The 20895-nt window shown below is 42.5% G+C and overlaps 1 protein-coding gene across 2 annotated transcripts; it reads right to left on the reverse strand.

Moving 5' to 3' along the window:
* Window positions 1-1445: 1445 nt before the first annotated feature.
* Window positions 1446-20241, reverse strand: atg10 (ATG10 autophagy related 10 homolog (S. cerevisiae)). 2 transcript variants are annotated; one of them, XM_042705564.1, is made up of 8 exons: window positions 20046-20241; window positions 19250-19256; window positions 18035-18163; window positions 17729-17854; window positions 8967-9099; window positions 8660-8757; window positions 5697-5794; window positions 1446-4498 (listed from the first exon to the last, which is right to left on the reverse strand). In XM_042705564.1, the coding sequence occupies exons 1-8, from the start codon at window positions 20084-20086 to the stop codon at window positions 4333-4335; spliced, it is 798 nt and encodes a 265-aa protein (XP_042561498.1). In that variant the 5' UTR covers window positions 20087-20241; the 3' UTR covers window positions 1446-4332. The 2 variants fall into 2 exon arrangements, with proteins under 2 accessions (XP_042561498.1, XP_042561499.1); XM_042705565.1 differs by lacking the exons at window positions 19250-19256; window positions 20046-20241 and adding exons at window positions 18666-18857; window positions 18946-19224.
* Window positions 20242-20895: the final 654 nt, after the last annotated feature.

Consider the following 20895-nt stretch of genomic DNA (forward strand, 5'->3'; position numbering starts at 1 on the left):
TCCCTACAACTGGAACTGGATTGTTGGCACCGACCTACGTCACTACTCTAAACTCACCTTTAACTGTATATTGTATATTTCATTGCATAGATTTGTAATTGTCATGTTCTACTGCACTGATCATTTGTGCACAAATTTATATATCACCATATAAGTGTCTTTGGATGAAAGTGTCTGAATACCAGATCTTTACCTTTATCCAATACATTCCTGCCGGCATCTGGTGTCTGTCTGAGATGTTTTGATGTTACCTGTATTCTGATGCCTGTGCATCTGGAATACAAAATACAAACTCGTCGACCTGAACAACCCCTCTCCCTTCAGCCGCACGCAGCAGTCCAGCAGGAGCGAGGCTAAGACTTAGGGTCTCCGGCCAATGGGCATGATCTGAATTAGACCTGTTAATGCATATGGTATATGAATCTCTCTGGATGCTCTTGGACACAAGAGCCCTGTAATGTTCTGAGAAAGGCCAAGTGGAAAATCAAACGCAGATGGCTGGGGTCTGAGGAGGCCGCGGGCTTACATCCTCACCAATATCATGAGAGCGCTGGCGGAAAAAAACAACAACAACAGAGACAGGTCTTTGGAAGGATGAGAGTTTCTGAATTGACTTCGATCTCCCATCTAATCCCACGGACGAGGCAAAACAAGAGTCCCAATCTGACCTGGGTTAAAAAATGCTGGAAGTCAGGGATGAATGACCCCGTTTGCCAGCGAAAACACTTTCGGGCAACAGCAAACAACCTGGTTTGAATTACAGTTCAATCTCACACTCCAAAATCAACAGCAATTCTAAATAAATTAAAACATTTTATGTCCTTGGACAGTGGTTCCAATACCAACATATCCCTCCAACACATGTTTCCATCTAGTGGTGAACCTCAAAATAAACTACCACTAAACATGCTTGTAAGGCAGCTCTTCTGCCAACAGATGTCAGTAGAGCTGTTTGTCATTTTCTGCACGTCCTCTATTCAGCTGTGTTTTAACATACTCAGACATTAGTTAAAACCAATCCCTCTGTCTTTGAATAACAATGAATCTATTCGGGCACTGGAGTAAGAAGAGTATCTGTGTATGAAGAGATTGAACTGTGCCAAATAATGAGCTTTATTTCAGACATTACGGCGTGCGGCTTTATTATGCTACAACTCTTCCATTTCACACGCAATAAAATGCTCTCTGGGTCCTGGCTTTCTCTCTCAGAAAACCATTCTTTGCACAGTACAGGTGTTGCCTGGCATGCAAAGCTGTCTCATTTAAGCCCATCCACCCAAACAGCAGCCTGTCCATTAAGTACAGCAGCTCTGGGTGGCAGCCTGACCCCCTTACGGATACAGATCTGTCCCCAGGAGACGAGCCTGACCCATTTAGTCCTGCTGACGGAGGACTTTCCCTATTGGCACACTCCCTCCCCCAAACAACCAGACAACACACCAACCGCCGCACAATGCACACAAACACACTTTTTCATTTTTAACACCAGTTTACAAACAGCACAGAAGGGAGGATTCATCACCATTTAGCAGACAATCAGTACAAACTTCATTTACCTTGAGTGGGCACAATGCACTGAATGTAACAGGAGTTTGATCCTTTTGTTGTGGACTGATGTAAGGTTATGCATTCATTGTGTTAGCTTAGGGGTAAAAGGCACTTTAGACCTGCTGTTCCTTCTGTCTAAGCTTGGCATATACAGTAGGCTGCAAAAGTCTCCAAATACCGAGCAAACCAAACGTTGAAGCTTTTGCAGGCAAATTCACACTCTTACAAACAACCACAACCCATTTGAGCCAGAGCCATTTGGAGAATCGGCACGTTTGGTGAAAGCCCTCTTTTCCTCTCTGCATTTCACTTTTGAGTGTGAAAAACGTACCACATAGTTGAGGCCATTTTACCAATCCCCATGAGATCAAACTTCAAAGAATCTCTCCTCATATAAATAACTATTAAATGGATTTCTCAATAAATGGGACTACTCCACTCAAATCAAATGTTGGCCTTGGCTTGTGAAAACCACTAACCTTCATGAATAGTAGCCTGATTTTCATCAAGTTCCATATTGTGTTTAAGGGTCTGTTAAGGAGTGGGTGGTACTACTATAAAAACTAGCTGATACCACCTCTACCTCATCAACTGTTTCTTCAGGTACAAGAACAGTATCTACAGTATACAACAGAAGTACAGAGTACAGAGTACACCCCTGTGCAATATCACTTAAATGTCAAATGATTCAACCGACAGGCAGTATCACCTCACAGTATTTGCACAGTAAGGTATTAGCTCTTATGTAAAATAAAGAAATGAACAGTTTAGATTTGATTAAAAAATACAGGCCCAACAAACGTATCTTGGTCTCATCTGACCAAAGAATGTGCTCCCAAAATTCATTAGGTTTCTGTTCATGTTCTTCAGTTAAGTTTAATCTTGCAGTTTTGTGCTGAAGACTTGTTGGGTTCAGATGGGGTCCAGCATGTTTGGCGGGAACCAGGACCACCACAGTGAAGCACGGAGGTGGGAGTGTGATGACATGGGGCTGCATGAGTGTACAAGATGTTGGGGAGATGACATTTACAGATGGCACCATGGATGCCTGTGGATGTACCACAATACTGGCTGACAAGATGGCTCCCAGTCTCCAGAAGCCTGGCAGAAGAGAAATATTCCAGCATGATAACGATCCAAAACACGCTGCCAAAATCACGCAAGAGTTTCTAAAGAAGAAAAAAGCCAAGGCCAAGACCAAGACGTGGCCAAGCATGTTGCCTGACTTGAATCCAATAGAGCACCTTTGGGGTCTTTTAAATTGAAAGGTACAGCAACACAACCCCTCCAGCAAAGAGCAGCTGAAAAAAGCATCCCCTGAAGAATGGCAGAACATCTCTCCAGATGTTTGTGCAACACTGGTATCCTCCATGCCGAGGAGGTTTGAGTCTGTCAGAAATAAAACAAAGTATTGAAAAAATAAAAGATTTGAATCTCAGTCATGAAACGTGTACTGAATGTGTTGCATTGAGTTCCTACTGTGGGGCCTATATTTTAAATATAGCAAATCTAAACTGTTTTTTTTTTTTATTTCCCTCCTGTTCAACTTAGAAGTAATGCAATTACTGTAAGGTGATACAATTCTGAATCATTTGACATTAAGGTCAATGCCTTTTCCCCAAGCGCATCATGTTTCCACACCACAATCACGACATGTTTCTATGTTAATCGCATTCAATTTCTTAGTGCAACTAAGTGCAACACTATCACAAACACTTAATATTTGAATATTTTATACTTGTCTCACAGAACAGAATTTGGATTTTAGCATGCTCTTCTTTGCCTCACCATTCCTGTAGCTCTAGCTTAAGTCTGGGTATTATTAATAGGTCATCCTACACATTCATACTCCAATCAAACACTGAAGAACATCCCTCCATTATTGAACATCAAACGCTAACCTTCCCACAACATAACCACCAGAAAAAAAACATAAAGTGAGTCACATGCACCTACACATAAGATGCCAACTTATCTCTCTCTCTCTCTTTCTCTCCCTCCCTCTCTCGCTCTCTCTCTCTGTCTGTCTGTCTCTCTCTGTCTCTCTCGTCGACCAAACAGCCCACCCGCAGATAAACAAAATAAACAAGCTGTGCAATAACAAATTGTGCCTGGGCTCCCATTCAGCCAGGCAGAGGCCTCTCATCTCTGCGTGTAGGGAGGGGAGCATGTCAGAGGGCTAATCTGACCAGTCACTCACACTGACAGGAGAACAGTGCTGCTGACGCCGCTGCCACCGCCGCTGTTGTTGCTTCTTGCATGAAGCGCTTGTTCACCCTGTCGCCGTAAAAGGGCTTTCACCCGGGAAACTCACGTTGGGTTTTTTTTCCCCAGGAAAAAGTGATATCATTCAGAGTCCATCGGATGTCAAGTGATAGACAAGTAATGGAGGAACACTCGTTTCATGACTGCTCATAGGGAGACTGCGAGAGAGGGATCAATGTGTTTATTACCCTTTGAAGAACAGACAGTAATCTGCCTTTTTAAGTGTATGTCAAGAACCGTAAAGTACGTCATGGTTAACCACCGTGCCAAAATCTCAGCGTGATGTTGTAATCCCTAGCCATTAGGCGGAGTCTTCTATTCTGTGCGCGGGATGACGTGGTTGCGCAGGACCGTCATACAGATAAATACGACACAGCAGGGAGCTCGGCGGAGAGAACATCTTCTGGGATGGGAGCAGACAGCTGATGTTGAGAGGCTCCAGTCACAGCTCCTGCCAGATGTGGTGGTGGGACTCGCAGGCCGTCACAGATGGAGCGACAGTCAGGGGGTGGGAACGCTTCAGTCTGGGCCAGATGTTGATGCTGATGCTGATGCTGTTGACGCTGCTGTTGTTGCCTCCGCCTTGGGTGCAGGTGGGCCCACTGCCAGCGCGTAGCTGAGCGGAACATCCAGTCCCACCACCGGTCCCACCACACTCAACCAAGTCAGAATATAATTCACTCCCCTGTGGAAAAAGAGGACATGACGGTCACACTAGGAAGTGAAAGTGTTCTCCCTGACACAGAGGCGAGGGGCTCGTTCAAGCCGGGCTGGAGGCAACGTAAATTTATCTTAAAATAAAAATAAAAATAGAATGGCAGGCGCAGGAGGAGGCAGCATTTGAATCCGCCCCAATCTGGAGTGATCTTTAAGGCCCAGTGGTTTTTAGTGGGCTTGTAATGAACCGCGTGAAGAAGCACTGACTCTTCCTCTGTCTGTGCCTGGTGCACAATGTGTCGCGTCCCTGCCCGGGAACCAAATGTTCCTGCTTATTTTTAGATGGCTCTTTGTGCTGCCTTCGGAGGGAAGAATTGGCATTTTCACCCAACACTGGCAGATAAGAACTGGGCAAACTCCAAGTCGTGCAGTGGGTGGCCACATTAACACGATCAATGCCACTTTAACCATGGGTGCAGACATCACATCATTAGGTTCATTTAGAAAGACAAGGAGATCTAATACTACACATAATGACAAGGAGAAACAATGTTCAGTATATTTTCAGTACTGTTGTGTATTTCAACATGGTCTCCACAATGTACAGAAATACAGAGGTGTAATTATTACACCTCAAAACATTTCTTACCACACCTATAAGAATGGTCATCGTCCACCTAACTCACTTTCCACACTTTTTGCAACCACCAAAAGCTTACGTTTGTTTGGAAAGACGTTCCTACATGCCAAATTTGCTGACCATAACATTCTTGGCATTCACATTACTAGAAGTGTTACACTTTTATGAGATACTGGTAAATTAAAGAAATAGGTGAACTTTTTACAGTGCATGCCTAGCAGAAACAAAAATGAAACCAATAAATATTTAAATTTCAACTTCTATATGCCAAAAGGAAAATGAATAAGATTGTGGAATCAGTATTTCTCACTGCAGTTGCCTTTATCTAAGAACACAGTAAAAAAAAATCCAATCGAATAGCACTGTTTTTAAATATTAATGGTTCTCTTTAGACATTGAATCATTTGGTGTTTCTTGAATTGAATCTTTTAAGTCCAAAAATATCCTTGGCACCTACTGTAGAGAAGTAACTTCATCATTCTAATCCGGCCACCACAACGCTGTGGAGTTGACCAGTTAAGAGAGGTGGATGAAGCCAGCTTGAGGCCATGGGAGGGGAGAGAGTTGAAGAAGAAGTAATACTTACTTCCGCTCAGCACGTGCAGTCTCCAGTGCTGGCCTCATGAACTCCTCCGTACGACAGGGGTGAAGCATGAAGAATGGCTGACCAAGCAGGGGGTGTTCCTGTAGTGACATAGTGAGCAGGTGCAGACACACGCTTACATTCTTAAATACAATGAGACAAAAAAAATCATGTGAGGAAAGATTTAGATTGTGAGAGCTGAAACAAAGATGGAGTTGGAGGAGGGGGGGGGGGGGGGGCAGGGCACCTAGGGATAGGAAGCAAACCAGACAAGTTTTGGTTAGACGTGAGGGGAGGCTTTCTTCCATGTGAATAGGAAGAGCGTGATTAAGTCGCTTTTTCAAAACAAGAATCCAATCTTGCAATTTGAGCGAAACAGATGCTCTTCCATTCCCAAACGCTCAGACTAAACTGGACCCTAATTGCACTTCATTAAAACTCACCCTAATTGATCAGATGAATAAAATTCAAAGCTACCCCCACCCTTACCAGAAGAAAAATCAAAAGACAGACATCTAAAAGTGTCATTCTTTGAGTCTAACCAAATATATACAGCTAGCTCGGGGCTAATTGCTTCCATATTAAACTGCTAAGGGCTGCTGCTCCACTGGCTCAGCCAGTATCCCATCATGCACTGGGGGGCAGTAAAGCACAATGAGGGAGCAAGGAGCCGCGTCTCCACCGGAGCACTACAACAGCACTTGATCTCCACAAAGCACTTCTCATTCTACACAGGGCTACATACTCACACCGTGCTTTCTCCTGACCTGAGGTGAATGTGGATCGTGGCAGTTGAAAGGAACGGGATACTGAACTCAAATGCACAATGGCCGAGAGATTCACAAGGTTCATGGAATTCTACCCGTCTAAGCTGTGGCTAACACTAAAAAATCCACGACTAACACAAGTCACTTTTGTTAACGCACTATGACTTAATTAGACATTCGTTGTTTGTGAGAACACCAACTTCATTCTTCTGAATCCTGCCCTGTGTGTACAGCACACTATCATGCATTGAATGAGTGCTATGCTCTCAGACATGCACTCATTCTTCTATGAGCACATGCACTGACAAAACACTGAGTGTCTGGAGTACAGCTCTCAAGATTCCTCACCTCCATCTCTTTCCAACATTATCATCATTTTTGTAATTATAGCATGGCCCTCTGTACTGCCTGACTGCTTATAAGGGGGTAATGTAAAGACCTCTTTAAAGACTCCCTTTCGTATCACTCCACACACCCCCCCCCCCCCCCTCGTTATAGCCACCCCCAAGGCTTCCTGGACCACTGCTTAGTCAATAAAGATGACTTAGAATCCTTTAGGGAGGAGTGAACCAAACTGTTCCATGACCACCGATCAGAGTCTTTCCGAAAGCCACTTGGTTTCCCATCTCAATCATATGTGGATCACCGTGATTCATTCCCACTTTTCACTCTCTATTCACGTTGATTTCTTTATTTATTTTGCACGCAGGATTTGACCTTTGCGAGCATTAATGAATAACATTGCCGGAGGCAGAACATAGTCTAATTCACAAAGGACAGGCTGGAATTCTATTAATCTAAAGAGTGGAATGATTGTCGTCTATATCCCACTGCTCTGTTCGTGGGGACGGCTGTTTGTGCCTTCAGTGGGAACCAAGGAAACGGTGGAGGACTTGAAATGCATGAAAACAGCTTGCACTCCGCAAATAAAATGTGCCTGTGTGCTTCTGCCCATATAGACAGCTATCAACTACTGAATAAGACATGAAAATATTTTTTCCCCCGCAGGTCTCAGCCAGCTGTTATGCTTGATATGCAAAAAGATAATGATTTCGGGCGTCATACTAATTTAGAGCATATATTCATTTTTGCACTCTTTAAAATAATTTGATGTGGATGGTCCATTGTAACATTAGTGTTCCTGTGTGTTTTTCTGAAATAGCCTATAACAAATCAAGTAAGAGCACACCGTCTTCCTCTGAACTACTTTGGCAATGGCAAGATCCCATTTGTTACGGTGAGAAACCAATTTGAATTTAAGAAAACTGAGAACGACGGGAGGGGGGATGGGGATGAGTGCAGAGATAGAGAGAAGGAGGGTTGGTTAGGGAAAGAGAGAGGGAGAGACAAAGAAGAGAGAGAGAGAGGGAGAGGGAGAAGGAGAGAGCAAGCGTTGGCATCACTCTTTGTAAAGCCCTGATGTGAGTCACTCATGTTTACCTGCGTCAGACAGCACAGTCCTCCGTCTCCCACACCCACCCTGCTCAGCCCTGCGACCCCACACCACTGTTGTTCTTGCTCCATCGAAGCAGCCTCCCTTCCCCTGACATTTCCCTCTCCCGTTCCTCCTCGGCTGCCTTGTCTCGGCCACTCCTCTCCTGCCTCTAATAAACCTCTGTGCTGACGTCGCTCCGCTCCTAATTTCCATTCATACCTAATCAATCCGCTGACACCACATCGGGCTAAATGTGCCATTTGTACACAGTTGTCCAAGGGACAGCAATATAACCCTCTGATCATAATAACTTTCAATTGCCATTCAGGCGTTGCGCAATCACGGTTTATGTCACCACGGAGTGAATTTATTACTGTCTGTGGCAAAGGACTACATCAGTGCTCTTAAGTTGGATTGTGTAGATCTATTAAGTTCCCAATTGGGATGATTAGACAGTGCTCCGCAAAATAACTTCTCTCAGCAATTACAATTTCTATCAGCCAAAATTCAGGTCTTTGGACAGATATTCCCCACTGATGTCACAACGAGGCGTTAAGAGGAACCTACTGGGAAGGAGAGGCTCATATGGGAGCCCTCACTTTTCTCTACTGCAATATCCACACAGAATCGGGAAACAGAACTTAGCACTGCCATCTCATATGAGTGCTCAACGTCAGAGTGAATGACTCTCTGAACACTTCAAACAAATGGCAGTGCAAACACTCAATAAAGGGTAAGTACCAACACAAAACGGGGAAACCTACCTGTTGGGTGATGGTGTCCCATGGACCTTGCAATAACCTCTGCTGGTAGTTGGGGTGGACATTATTCCACACCTCCTCTAATGACAGTGAGCGTCCCTCTGTAACAGAGAATCCAATGGTTTTCCATAGCTAGTAAAAATCCTTTGAGCAAACTGAACTGATGTTTGTTTATACCCTCTCCTCATCTGGATTCATGGTCATACTGACGCAGCTTTCGAAACCACAAACAATTTGGCACCGAGGCTCCGCGGTGACTAATTTGGCAGCGAGCACTGCCACATTTGACACAAGGCCTACGTCCATGTACCTAGCGTGGATGCTCTGAAGTAGAGGACAGGGATCTGGTAACTGCAGGAGTACAGCACGTGGTACTCGTAGCGCACCGCAGCCTGGCCCTCAGCTGCCGTCGGCTCTCCTACAGCCTCATCCTGGTCACACAGCTGCAGAGAGAAACACCACAGTGCAAAGTGAATAGTGTTGAAATGGCCTTTGCACAACTGTGAAAGATTTTTGGACTGTACATGTACACATACACACATTTACACTCTCTCTCTCTCACACACACACACACAGCCTTTTTTTTAGAGAGTCAGTACTTTAAACTATTCATGAAATATCTTATGAAAAGAGAAGGTCTTGTCAAGAGTTTACATCAGAAATCATTATTTCCCATAGGCTAAGTCTGGCATGAAAGAATAGCTGATGCTAGTGTGATGCTCTTTTATGTGAAGACATCAATCATTCACCCGCTTTGAGACTGATCACTTGATATGAATTGGTGGAAGTACCCCCAGTAAGCCCTACAGCCAAAGCTGTTTCCTACGCAGTGAGGTTGGGAGCAGAGACACACAGAATGCAAAACCTAAAGCTCAATATCCACCTTCAGGCTACAGCCCGTCTTTAAAAATGAGAGTGACTCATATTCACCAACTTCACGTCAACTGCTAAATCCCAAAGGTCTCTGCTCACGGCCTCTATTACTCAATCGTTACTCACCACACGTTGGGGTGGACCCAGACTAACACCTGAGGAGGATTGCACAGAAAACATATGTTCCGCAGATTGTTCACCAAGGTACTTCTACATTCATTGAGTGTTTGGGGTTTATTTTAATTTTATTTTTAAGAGCTCATGACCAGACACAAGATGACAGACTAAGAGGCTAGGCCTGTTTCACAGAGGGTGGAGGCCCAACGCAACAAAACCTTGCGGCTATTTAAAACTGGGGTCATAAGCCCAGGTTGCCATGCGTTCTGTAACACGCTGAACCACAGTCAGGAAATGGAGTGTGCTTAATGGAGGCAATATATTTGTTTCCACTGACACATGCTCTGGCTTAATTAAAGACAGTGTGCAAGCAGCACATCAAATCAATGTTGTACACATGCTGGTCTGTAGCCTCCACCCGCTCGCGGTGGAGACGTTGTTCCTTCCAGACTCTCCATGCAAGTCTGCCCTGTCTCAGCACTCCTCCCACACACAGATAGCATCTCCTCTTTCCTATACATGGGCAGAGCCAAGAAACAAACTACTAGTGTTTCACATCCGACGTCTGTCAAGAGAGGAAGAATGGGACACAGGCACGTAAGCTATAAAAACAATGACATACTAGTGCCGTTCTCCTCCAGCCCCCCTAACCCCCCACCCACACACACACACACACACACACACACACACACACACACACACACACACACACACAGACACACACACAAACCCACACACTACCACCATCCCCACCCCTTTAAACTGGCTGCCAACTCCTCAGACCTCCCAACAGGATGTTTCATAGGGGACCAAAACAGTGGAGACTACGCTTTTAAAAGGAAACAAATTAAAGAAGAGCAAATGATGGAAACATGCTAAAGCTCGTCAAAGATCAAAGATTGATTTTGTTCAAAGACAGCAGAGGCAGTCTGCACAAACGACCCTTTGCACAATTCCAAAGCAGTGACTTGATGACTCTGAGAAGGGAGTCGATGCCACCTCTCAGTATCCACGGTGTGATGGCAGCCATGAGAGGTCCACCTGCACATTGATCCTTAACTTTGCATAACTGACTGGTCCACTCGTTATCCTCGGCACTCTGGGAATTTGGCATTCAAATGAGAGGCAAACATTACAATCAGGCTGCTCTGACCTGACTGTGTTGCTCACGCTGTGTTTAACATGGTGACCATGGCACCAGGGGTCAAGTTGAATTAAGGGTTACTCACATCCTCTCATGAGGCGCTTCCTAGGCTCCAGCACAAACCCATTACTGGATATGCCCCTTGTGCTGTGGCCCACCACACAGTCCACTCCAGTTTTCCGCAATTTGCAAGTTCAACGCAAAATCAGCAATTTAGCGCTTTTTCTTTATTTTTGCAACGCAACCTATTTTCTTGTTTACTGCATAAATTGCATTAGCCTTGATATTAAACTGGAATTTATTTTCTCTTCTTCTGGTCTCCTGATGGTGGTATAAGGTTATGCACAGTCAGTCTCAACCACTGTCACTGCCTAATGTCCCACTCGTTTCGTGTCAGGTGTTTGATGAATTGCGGACCGCAGTGAAGTTAGCTTGGTATTAGACATTCACAACATATCTGGCTGGATCCATGACTACCCTCTCATTAAAAGTTCTTGCCGTCCAACTGTTTATTCAGCCAATCATCTTGCACGGAGATGGAATTTCAAAATAAAATCCCATTTGCTCTGAATATTAAGTTAAAAGTTAAAAGGTTCAAACCAAGGCATGACATTTTATTTCAATAATATTCTAGTATGGCTGAAATGACCATATTAGTATGGTCATGAAAGTTCACAGAAATGAGTGAAATCAGATGATCTGGAGAAGCCCAACATTTACATGAAATTGTTGGTCGGTTCCCACAAAGACAAGAGGCTGGGAGGAAAACATCTCATCAGATGTTTCCTGCACTCCCACTCAGAAGGAGGGTTAAGTAGTGTAATTCAAGAGATGAAGGATGGGATTTCTTATTAATTTAAATAAGCCCTAATTACAGGTTTAATTGCCCAAGTAATTATGTTTATAGGCTTAAAATACCAGGTTTCGTTCAGGCTTCTTTTAGCGAAAGACTGTATAATAGGTGTTTTCAGGCAGACATGCACAGGAATGATTGTGATATCCTGGTTCACATTGAAAAAGAGCTTTTCAAAATACACAGCTACACATAGAGTTTAGATACAGAGTGGATTCTCTGGCTGGACATACTGATTTGCAGGTGATGACCCGTCTTCCTACAGGTGCCCAAAGACAAAGGCAAACATTCAAGAGGAACGGCACAGATTCAGGCATGAGGCACCCAAAGGGTTAACCCTGATGGATTTTTGTTGAGTGAGACATTTATGCACTGCCTCAAAGAATTCCTCCACCAAAACAGGAAGCCACAAAAAAGGCATTTAGCTTTCCTAATCTTCCACAGATCTTTTGGAAAATTGTTTTTTTTTTCCTCTCTCTCTTTCCTGGACAATGGCTAGGAGAGCTTTCTTGCATGCTGCTGCCTGAAAGTTTAGAGTCCTCGTGAAGGTCACACAATGTACAGTGTACTTTTAAGAGAATATTATGTGCAGATCTTAAATATTAAATAAAATCGTACAAAACAGATACTCAGAGAAGAAAATCATAACCTGCCACTGAACAGTGTTTGCCCTTGACTCTCCCCTATTATTCAAGAGTTGGTGCACATCAGTTTCCACAGACAGTCTGGAAGGCTTAGCTCAACAGATGTGATGCCTTCTTCAACACTGTACCAGATGCACCCAAGAACTCGGCCAAAGGTTTCAACATAGATAGGCCAAATTCTCTGTAAGTAGTAATTACAGTAGTAGTTACAGACTGAGACCTGAGTCAATCAGAGGAGTGTATTTTAGCCCAACATTGTTCTGTAACAATGGGAGTCAATCTCACTGGAGACTGGATGTTTCCTCCTGGTAGTATGGTGGTGTGTTGTGCACTTTCATGTCAGTTAAACCTGCTTAATAAACAGGTCCATAAAAAAGTACCCTATTACAAAACAACTATATTGTAATCCATAGATGTTTTATTTCAGGGACAATATTCCGCCTTTTCCCTTGCTACCCTGCAATGGTCGTTTAAACCCTTAAACACTTAATAGCTTTAGAAAAATACCAAAAATGTTACAGGCTCTGTTGAAAGTAACTTTATACAATGGTTGTACGAGCTGTACAAACAGTTTATAAAGCACTTTGAGGAACTAGTGGCGTCGTGTCCATTTGGCTGGCATGAACACCAAATGGCCATGTTTGGTGAAAAACACATCTGTGTGCTGGACTCTGAAATGGAGCTCCAATGTCACTGTTGACTTTATCAGCAGCATACAACCATCAGTGCATAAACTGCCCCTCACAACTATGAAATATCTTTAAGAAACCAGAAAGACAAATCATTCTGTGAGGCTATAATATTATACTGAGAACTGCGTCACTTTCATAAAAGGTCAGATTCATTAGAATAACAAAGCTTCATTACACTGACAAAGCTAACACACCATATTTGATTTAAATCTAATATAAATAATACTAATATATATATATTATCAGTGGCAACTGGTAGTCATTAATTGTTAAGCCCTCCAGTATCCAGATATGACCTATAGGCCATTTGTTGGTCTCACAACGTGTGTTAGTTGCATACTTGTTTATCCCTCCTGTTACCTTCAAATGTACTAACACCCTTTATCCTTGGGGTCAATTTGACCCCAGCAATTTAAACCTCCAGAAAATTATTATAATTAAAAATCCAAACTTATCCAAGTTTATGTGTCAGGTACTTTATGTTTGTTTGTTGACTACCTAAATAGCCCTTTAAATAAAACAACCCCCCCACCCACCCCCCTTATAAATCCAGAATACCCACACACAGCAAAAATCATAGATTTGATTGTCCAATCGGTAGACTAACATTAGCGAACCCTTCAAAATGTCTTGAGAGGGGGTAGTGTGCACACGCAACAGAGAAGCTACGCATAACAATGGGCTCTAGCTCTGGGGCTGAGTAGATTGGCACACTTATAGTCTATAGTCATACTTATATAGTCTATAGTCATACTTATATAGTCTATAGTCATTCTTATATAGTCTACAGTCATTGGGAGAGGGCACACTTATATAGTCTATAGTCACACTTATATAGTCTATAGTCATTGGGAAAGGGCACACTTATATAGCCTATGTCACCCGTGCCGCAACCGCTACACATCACTATTACTGCCGCAACTTAACTGTCAACATAGCTATCGAGCCGATTGTATGGTAAGGGACCACCCGCTTGACTTCAAGGTATGTATAACAGTACGGAGGCCTGTTAGTATTAATATTAAATATTAAAATGCATTTTGAGGCCATGTCAGGTTTTCACAAAGTAACCGTAATGGACGAAATTGACTGAGAGGATGATCAGTTTGATAATCGGGGAAAAAAAATGACATTAACAAACGGCCTGGAGGATTTATTCATTCTCTGGTAAAGCAGTGTAGGGTGCTAACTGCAAAATGGAGAACTGTGTGATCTTGGTAAGAATACATTGTGAATATATTCATTTACCCTTTGCTTTATTTAGCATATTAGAACTCATTTAAGTTTGAACACAGATGTGACCAACATGGCGACTGATTCCCCTAATAAACACGCAGGATGAGCAGCAAGAGAATTTCAAGTTCATCCATATGTGCGCCTTCCGTGGGTAGGTTTCCCTGGAGGATGTACACGCTAATCCCACCAATTTAAGGTGTGTCGCGACCCCAATAAGGATAAATGTGGGAGTGGACGTAAAGCGTGTTCATGTGCACATGATTTTATACTGACTCATGTTCAGATTTATGTAGAGAGTGGGCATAGATTGTGCATACATTGTGTTTGATAACTCTGACAAAAAAAACTCCATACACCAGTCGTGGGATTTATGGCAAGTTGTACACAAACATTGATACATTTGGCCCAAAGTCTCCTTTCATAGAAGAAAGTAAAATATCCAAACCCAGAATCACGTGGCGTTTTGGCCTCCCCCTCTGACCAGCAGGACTCATGGGCTACATCCAAAGCACGAAACTATGTCTATTTCTCTCTCAAGCACTGCCTCTGGTATTCAGACATGTGGATATGACAATCTGTGCAATCACCTTGATTATGTTGCACATGTTTAACTTGGATACTCTAGAACTCTAAAAATAACCACAGCAACAAACAACAACACAAATGTTTTTGACATTCTATTGTAAACCATAAAAGCAATACAGTGTAAGCACCCAGGGCTCATACCATGGAGACAATTACACAGTTCATTAGGAATTCTGAAATGATCAAAACAATATAAAGCTAGGTAAACTAACACCCATTTTAATTTTGGTTAATGGTTGATATCACATTCAATCATCACAGTAAACGATTTATCTCAAGTTACAAGTTCTGAATTTCATGGTTTTGGTAATAGTATTATGACAAGATTTCAGGTATCGTAGTAGGTCCTTCCCCTTCCCTACCATGAGCAATCAATATGGAGCAAGTCTATACGCCAACGTATATGAATACAACTCACTAACTTTCATTAGCCAGTGAAACATTTGCAGTCTAGGCTACACAGCACTATGCTTGCAAGTGCTGGACTTATCCAAAAATGCCCAACTGAAAGATGCAATCATATCTACAACATAATAATACATAGTTGATGTACTGCTATACTTTCCAGTGTGCATGCATGCAACCAAACATTTTGTAATACCTACTCTGCATGATGCAATGATAAACCTGACAAATGTATTTTGAAATCCTTCCCAAAACCTTAATGACTGTTTGACAGACAAAGTATTCAAGAATGGATCAATACCTCTCAATCATCAATATGGCTCTGTATCAATCATATGAGCTATGACTCAGATGAAATGTTCAATTTTATGCCCTCCCTCAACCAAGTCTTCCTTCAAACAGCATCTTTAATGCATTCTGGTCCACTTTATGCAAATGCATCATTTCTCTCTCATATCTCCTCAGCCAGTATTTGTTTAGGAAGAGGCAGCACTAGGTGCAGGCATAGTGCAGTCACGATGATTGACATTCCTCCTCATCTCAGGTTCTATTGCAAATTTATGTCCCAAGTATGTGCTATGGAAATTTTGGGTGTTTTGGGGGATATTTCAGAATTCTTCACACTCCTTTAGACATTTCCGATTGCTCATCCAAGTAGACGTATGACTGCCCAACTGTTTGTATGGGAGTCTATGATGACTGTGAAACTGAAGAGGAATGTAGGGGAGACCGGGAGCAGCTGTAACACTTTTTGCATTTTGCCTTGTTGCAAGTGACACCTTTCATTTTAACATATAGGCTATGCAACATTTTCCACTTGTCTCTATATTTACTTCACTAATTCAAGCACGTGCCTTACTTTTTGTCTTATTTCACCTAAAGGCAGTGAGTGCCTTTGTCCCATGTCCCATGTCAGGAACAGTTGAAACAATTGTAACATACCAGTTTGAAGCGGTAAAGTAAAATGAACGCCAACAGCCAAACCAAAATAGTGGTGGATAAAGCCCAATTTATGGTCGTCCGTTTACGGAGACACAGACACACGGAGAGCCCTCTCCGACATCGCAAACCCTCTCCGAGCACCTCTCCGTGGCCTGACGTGCACCTCCCAAATTTTTTAACTATCCGACTCCGTCAACACGTCAATACATCACTGTTTACCTTGTGGGTATGCCAACATTAGATAGCTGGCTCAGACACCTCACAAATCCCATCAGACGTATTTTTCAGTTACAATAACGGGGTTTTTCACAGTGTCTATTTCTCTGTAACATTTAGAAAATCTAAGCAAAAATAAGTCTTTTATGTAAAAATACGACCATCCACGAAGTTTGTCCGCCGCCATCTTTTTTTTTTTTTGCTTTGCAACACCCACAACAATCGGAGAACCGCAGGAAACGAGTCCGTCGAGGCAACTGCGTGACCACGTGTTTGTGTAGCAAAGTATAAAGTAAGATATAAAGGAAACTAATAGTAAAGTAAACTTTTTCAAGTTAACATTTCTCAATTTGTAAATCTGGCCAAAATGTTTAATGATAATAATAGTAGTTATAATAATAATAATAATAATAATAATAGTAATAATAACAACAACAATAATAATACTACAATAACAGTAGTAGTAGTAGTAGTAGTAGTATTTCAAAAACTGGAGCATTGTGACAAACATGGGATTGTGCCTTCATCATTGACAAGTAAAGGTTGTTTTGTTCTGCTGTGAATAATACAGCCAAATATGGAATCTACTTCATAGAATGTGGAAAGGAGCTAGCTCTTTTGTTCCGTGTGTGAGTGGAATGTAAATATCCAGGGGAGTCAAGTCATTTGCAATCTGCCGGAAGGGCATGCTAATGAAATGGGCGCGAAGGAAAAAAATAATCATTCACTAGGCACAACTTCCATTTAAAAAAAGATAATGTGCTTCACGAAACAAGATTTCAGTAATGTTGCTGCTCGTGTGCAGTAGCTAAGAGGGAATATGCAGATTTGCCCTTGTATGTTACAGTGCAGAAAAACAAACTCAAATGAAAGCTAAGATAGGCTATGTGCAATCTCATTGATGTGTGCACCAGCACACTTAAATGAATACCTGGTCACATAAGAGAAAATACCCGTTCTAGCAAGGTTTTTCCAGAGGTTAACCGACCTCCATTGTAAATGGCAGGATTTAGTTAAAGTGCTTCCTTCAGGTAATTGATTCAGTGTGTGGGTAATACACAAGTCTCTCCATCCCTCCCTCTCTCCCTTCTCCTCTCTCTTTGGGACACAAACACAAATTCTTTCTACAGATTGCCAAACAAAAGCATACCAAACCACACTCTTATAAACAACTATAGAAGGAACATTGAACAAGATTCTGTTATCTTAACCCGATTCAAATCGGAGAATAACCTCAGTGTGCAAAACCCAAATGCAGACAGAGATTTAAGTGAACAAGCCCTAAAAGACATGACATGGATTTCCAGTGCAAACTGAACCAAGGAACCATCAAAGTTCTTGGTATTTGATACAAGACTGCAGTACCTGTTCCTCTTCCAACAGGGCATCATCGCCATCCACCAGTCTGCTTTGGTTGCTCTGGCACGGTGTAGAACTGATTCTACAGGGAACCATCACCGTTTTTTTCATGTATCCTTCCTTCTCTGACCCCTTGAAGAATAATTGAAATTGACACATATTAATAGCCTTAGCATGCATGCAAAATTGTTCACTTCATGCATTTTTTGTCCAGATTTATGTGAACATACAGTATTGTCAATACATTTCTGACAATACTATAAACACAACAAGATGGGTCGATGAACAGAGGCTTGTTTCATTTGAACATACATTGACTTCCTCCCAGGCCCATCCATCATTGAGGAAGCTGGAATGTTCCAAGAAGAGTCCGCAGCTGAGACGGAAGGTCTTCTCATCCAGGTAACAGCTGGCAGCTGTTGAGTCTGTGTCATCTGACATCTGGGAAAGAGCATAGTCACAGTGCAGAAATTCTTACAATCCCTTCCTTATGGAGTGTTGCTGTCAAGTGCATGGTTTCAAGACCGACGTCATACAGTACATGTTCCAGAGATAGAGTCATGCAAAACATCTGAATAAACAGCATGTATTTTTATATTGTAATTGTATATAACTATCTCTCTATTAATAAAGAGAGACATCTGCATTTCTCACTCACTTAAGTAACCTTAGCCTATGTAGATGTCTAACACAATAATAATTTGAGTAGCCTTAGCCTATGCAGATGACTAACACAATAATCATTTGAGTAGCCTTAGTCTATGCAGATGACTAACAAATCAATCAACAGTGATTATGATCATCCTGAGCACATATTTTCAGTTACAACAAATATTTACACAGCTTGGTTTAATCATTGCAGAAGCTTAATTTGAGGTTGTATGATGGCGGAATGCATTTTCATGGACTTTAAGTGGTCAGACAACCATAGCCATGACTTAACTCTTGAGAAAAGGAATGTTCCTATTGTGACAAGAAAAAAATTACACTGAGGGGAGTTTCGTATACAGTTCACTGTATAGCAAACTAAACTGTGAAAGGATCCTTCATCCTTCCTTTATGATTGACCCCGATGTGTCCTGACCAGGCATCAGATCCTCACTAGATTGTGGACACTGCTGTTGCTGTCTGGATTCTTTAAACCAAAATAATGACACCTTGTCAGTATTAAAACGATGATCAAAAGGACGGCAATGTGTTATACTATTCATAGTTCAACATACAGTAGCCTAATCTAGGAGATCGACGCATCTACGAGGCCCAATATGCTGCAAATCTACAGTTCGCCACCGCTACTTGGGAAAACCGGACAGCTTCTTTGACTCCAGTGTGACAGAACCTACAAATGTCCTGGAACGTATACTAAGTATAGCAACGTATTTCATATTTACAGCCTATGCCCAGCCTTGGTTTCATATATTGTCCCTGTTCTAAAACACGATACAGATATAATATTTCAGCTGCACACAATACGAGTCTGCCAGTCTAACGTTGTGAGTGTGAGAGCGCAGAACTCGTGAGTCTTACCGAGACACTTCCGGGATCCAGCAAGGGGAGGGAGGTTGTTGGAACAGCGAATGTTATTCAGCACGGACGGTTTCAAGTTGCCCATTTCGAAAAAAAGAGAAAAGAACAGTGGAAGCTGTAGAGCAGTAGAGGACAGACATCACTGTAACTTACTTGACTTGGCTTGTCATAGCCTGCGTACACCAGCATCTCTTCCAAATGCAGTGCTAAAGCGGTTCCATATTACAACGGGACTAGTAAATTAACATAAGTTTAGGACAAATTGAAGCCTGAACCAGTCAGAAATGAATTGTATTCAAAACAGTGGTTTGTTGTTACACTGCGAGTCCCAGACTAAATTACCTTAGAGTAGGCTACTTGATGATTTAGTCTACAGTCTGGTTTAAAATAAGAGTTGAATGACAACCTTTTAACAGCATATGGCAATTCTATGGCTGTACCATTAAAAATTAAGTCTTAAAAGATTAATTTACCCACATATCCAAGGTTCCGGGATTGCTAATGGGCACAAAGAACAATTAAGAGCCATGAAGAAGTGCCTGACTATTTAGGCCTAAACTATATTTTGTATCTTTAGTCTACCTATAATCCCCAAAGGCTATTCACTTGGCCTTATGTTCACTTCAATACATCGTTGGTGTATTTTCATAATGCAAATGTAAGCTCAAAGGCCTTGGTATGATTAATCTATTTGTTGATCAATCAAATACGTGTTATTAAAATGTTAAGTATGCTAAGACCGTATGTGTCTACAGACAGAATGTTGAAGCTACATTGCATGTCAAAATGTACCTACGGCCGGAAATTCCATTCCGTATTTTCCATCTCACCGCACATTACACTTCTGTGATAGCAGAGGGTGGGATTGCTTGCGAAGGGAACAGCCAGTTGTTCAAAATCCTTCTCGGACTGTTTCAAATTCCCCTTTATGGCTAGTGTGTGTTCGTCTGTCTGTGTGTGTGCGCGCGAGCGAGAGCGAGAGGAGGAGGAGTGAGGGAGAGGGAGTCGTTGTAGCCAATGCGTACGTCGTCCGTGTGCGCGCCAGGCAGAGCAAGAAAGATAAGAGAGGGCTTTCGTTTCAGCTGAGGGCGGGGCCAGCAATGTCAGTCATAGGGGTTACCAAACAGAATGGGCGTTTCTCCTATGTCTGTTGTCCAATGGGAGCTAATGGTCCCGCAGTCACCATGGTGACGGGGTTGTGTCCGGGGAGGCTGTGATGGGTTGACAGGTGCGTGATAGTCGGAGCTCTCTGTAAGCATGTACGCCAAAGGCAAGAGTAACAACGTGCCGTCCGACAGCCAAGCCAGGGAAAAGTAAGTTTTATTTATGAGGGGAAATCACTGTAATGAAGACAGCGGGGCGGTCGGACTCCAAACTCCGCCGCATAACCACGGTTCCCTTAAGGGAGAAACAGAAGAGCTGGTTAGGTTGTTCAAAGTTGTTAGTTGTCAGCTTTGGTGGAAGTAAGAACAGATGAGTTAATAAAGAAATTCAAGGGTTTCTGTTATGGCATACGCAGTGGCAAGGGTTTCGTTTGGTGATGCTGATTTTGAAAATCAAATGTATGAATGCAAACAAATATGTGCAGATTATTTTAAACTGATGCACGCAGTTTTGTCTTAACCGTTCGGCTAAAAGTTTCAAGC

The sequence above is a fragment of the Clupea harengus genome, unplaced genomic scaffold (assembly GCF_900700415.2).
Source record: "Clupea harengus unplaced genomic scaffold, Ch_v2.0.2, whole genome shotgun sequence".
NCBI lineage: Eukaryota > Metazoa > Chordata > Actinopteri > Clupeiformes > Clupeidae > Clupea > Clupea harengus.

What these genes read in the sequence shown, in the direction of transcription:
- atg10 (XM_042705564.1), bottom strand. Translation starts at nt 20,086, where the DNA reads ATGTGCGGTGAGATGGAAAATACGGAATGGAATTTCCGGCC. An exon ending in GGGCCTGGGAGGAAGTCAAT is followed by an intron (nt 17,855 to 18,034) that starts GTATGTTCAAAT and finishes TTATTCTTCAAG; the next exon opens with GGGTCAGAGAAGGAAGGATA. An exon ending in ACTGCACGTGCTGAGCGGAA is followed by an intron (nt 4,499 to 5,696) that starts GTAAGTATTACT and finishes CTTTTTCCACAG; the next exon opens with GGGAGTGAATTATATTCTGA.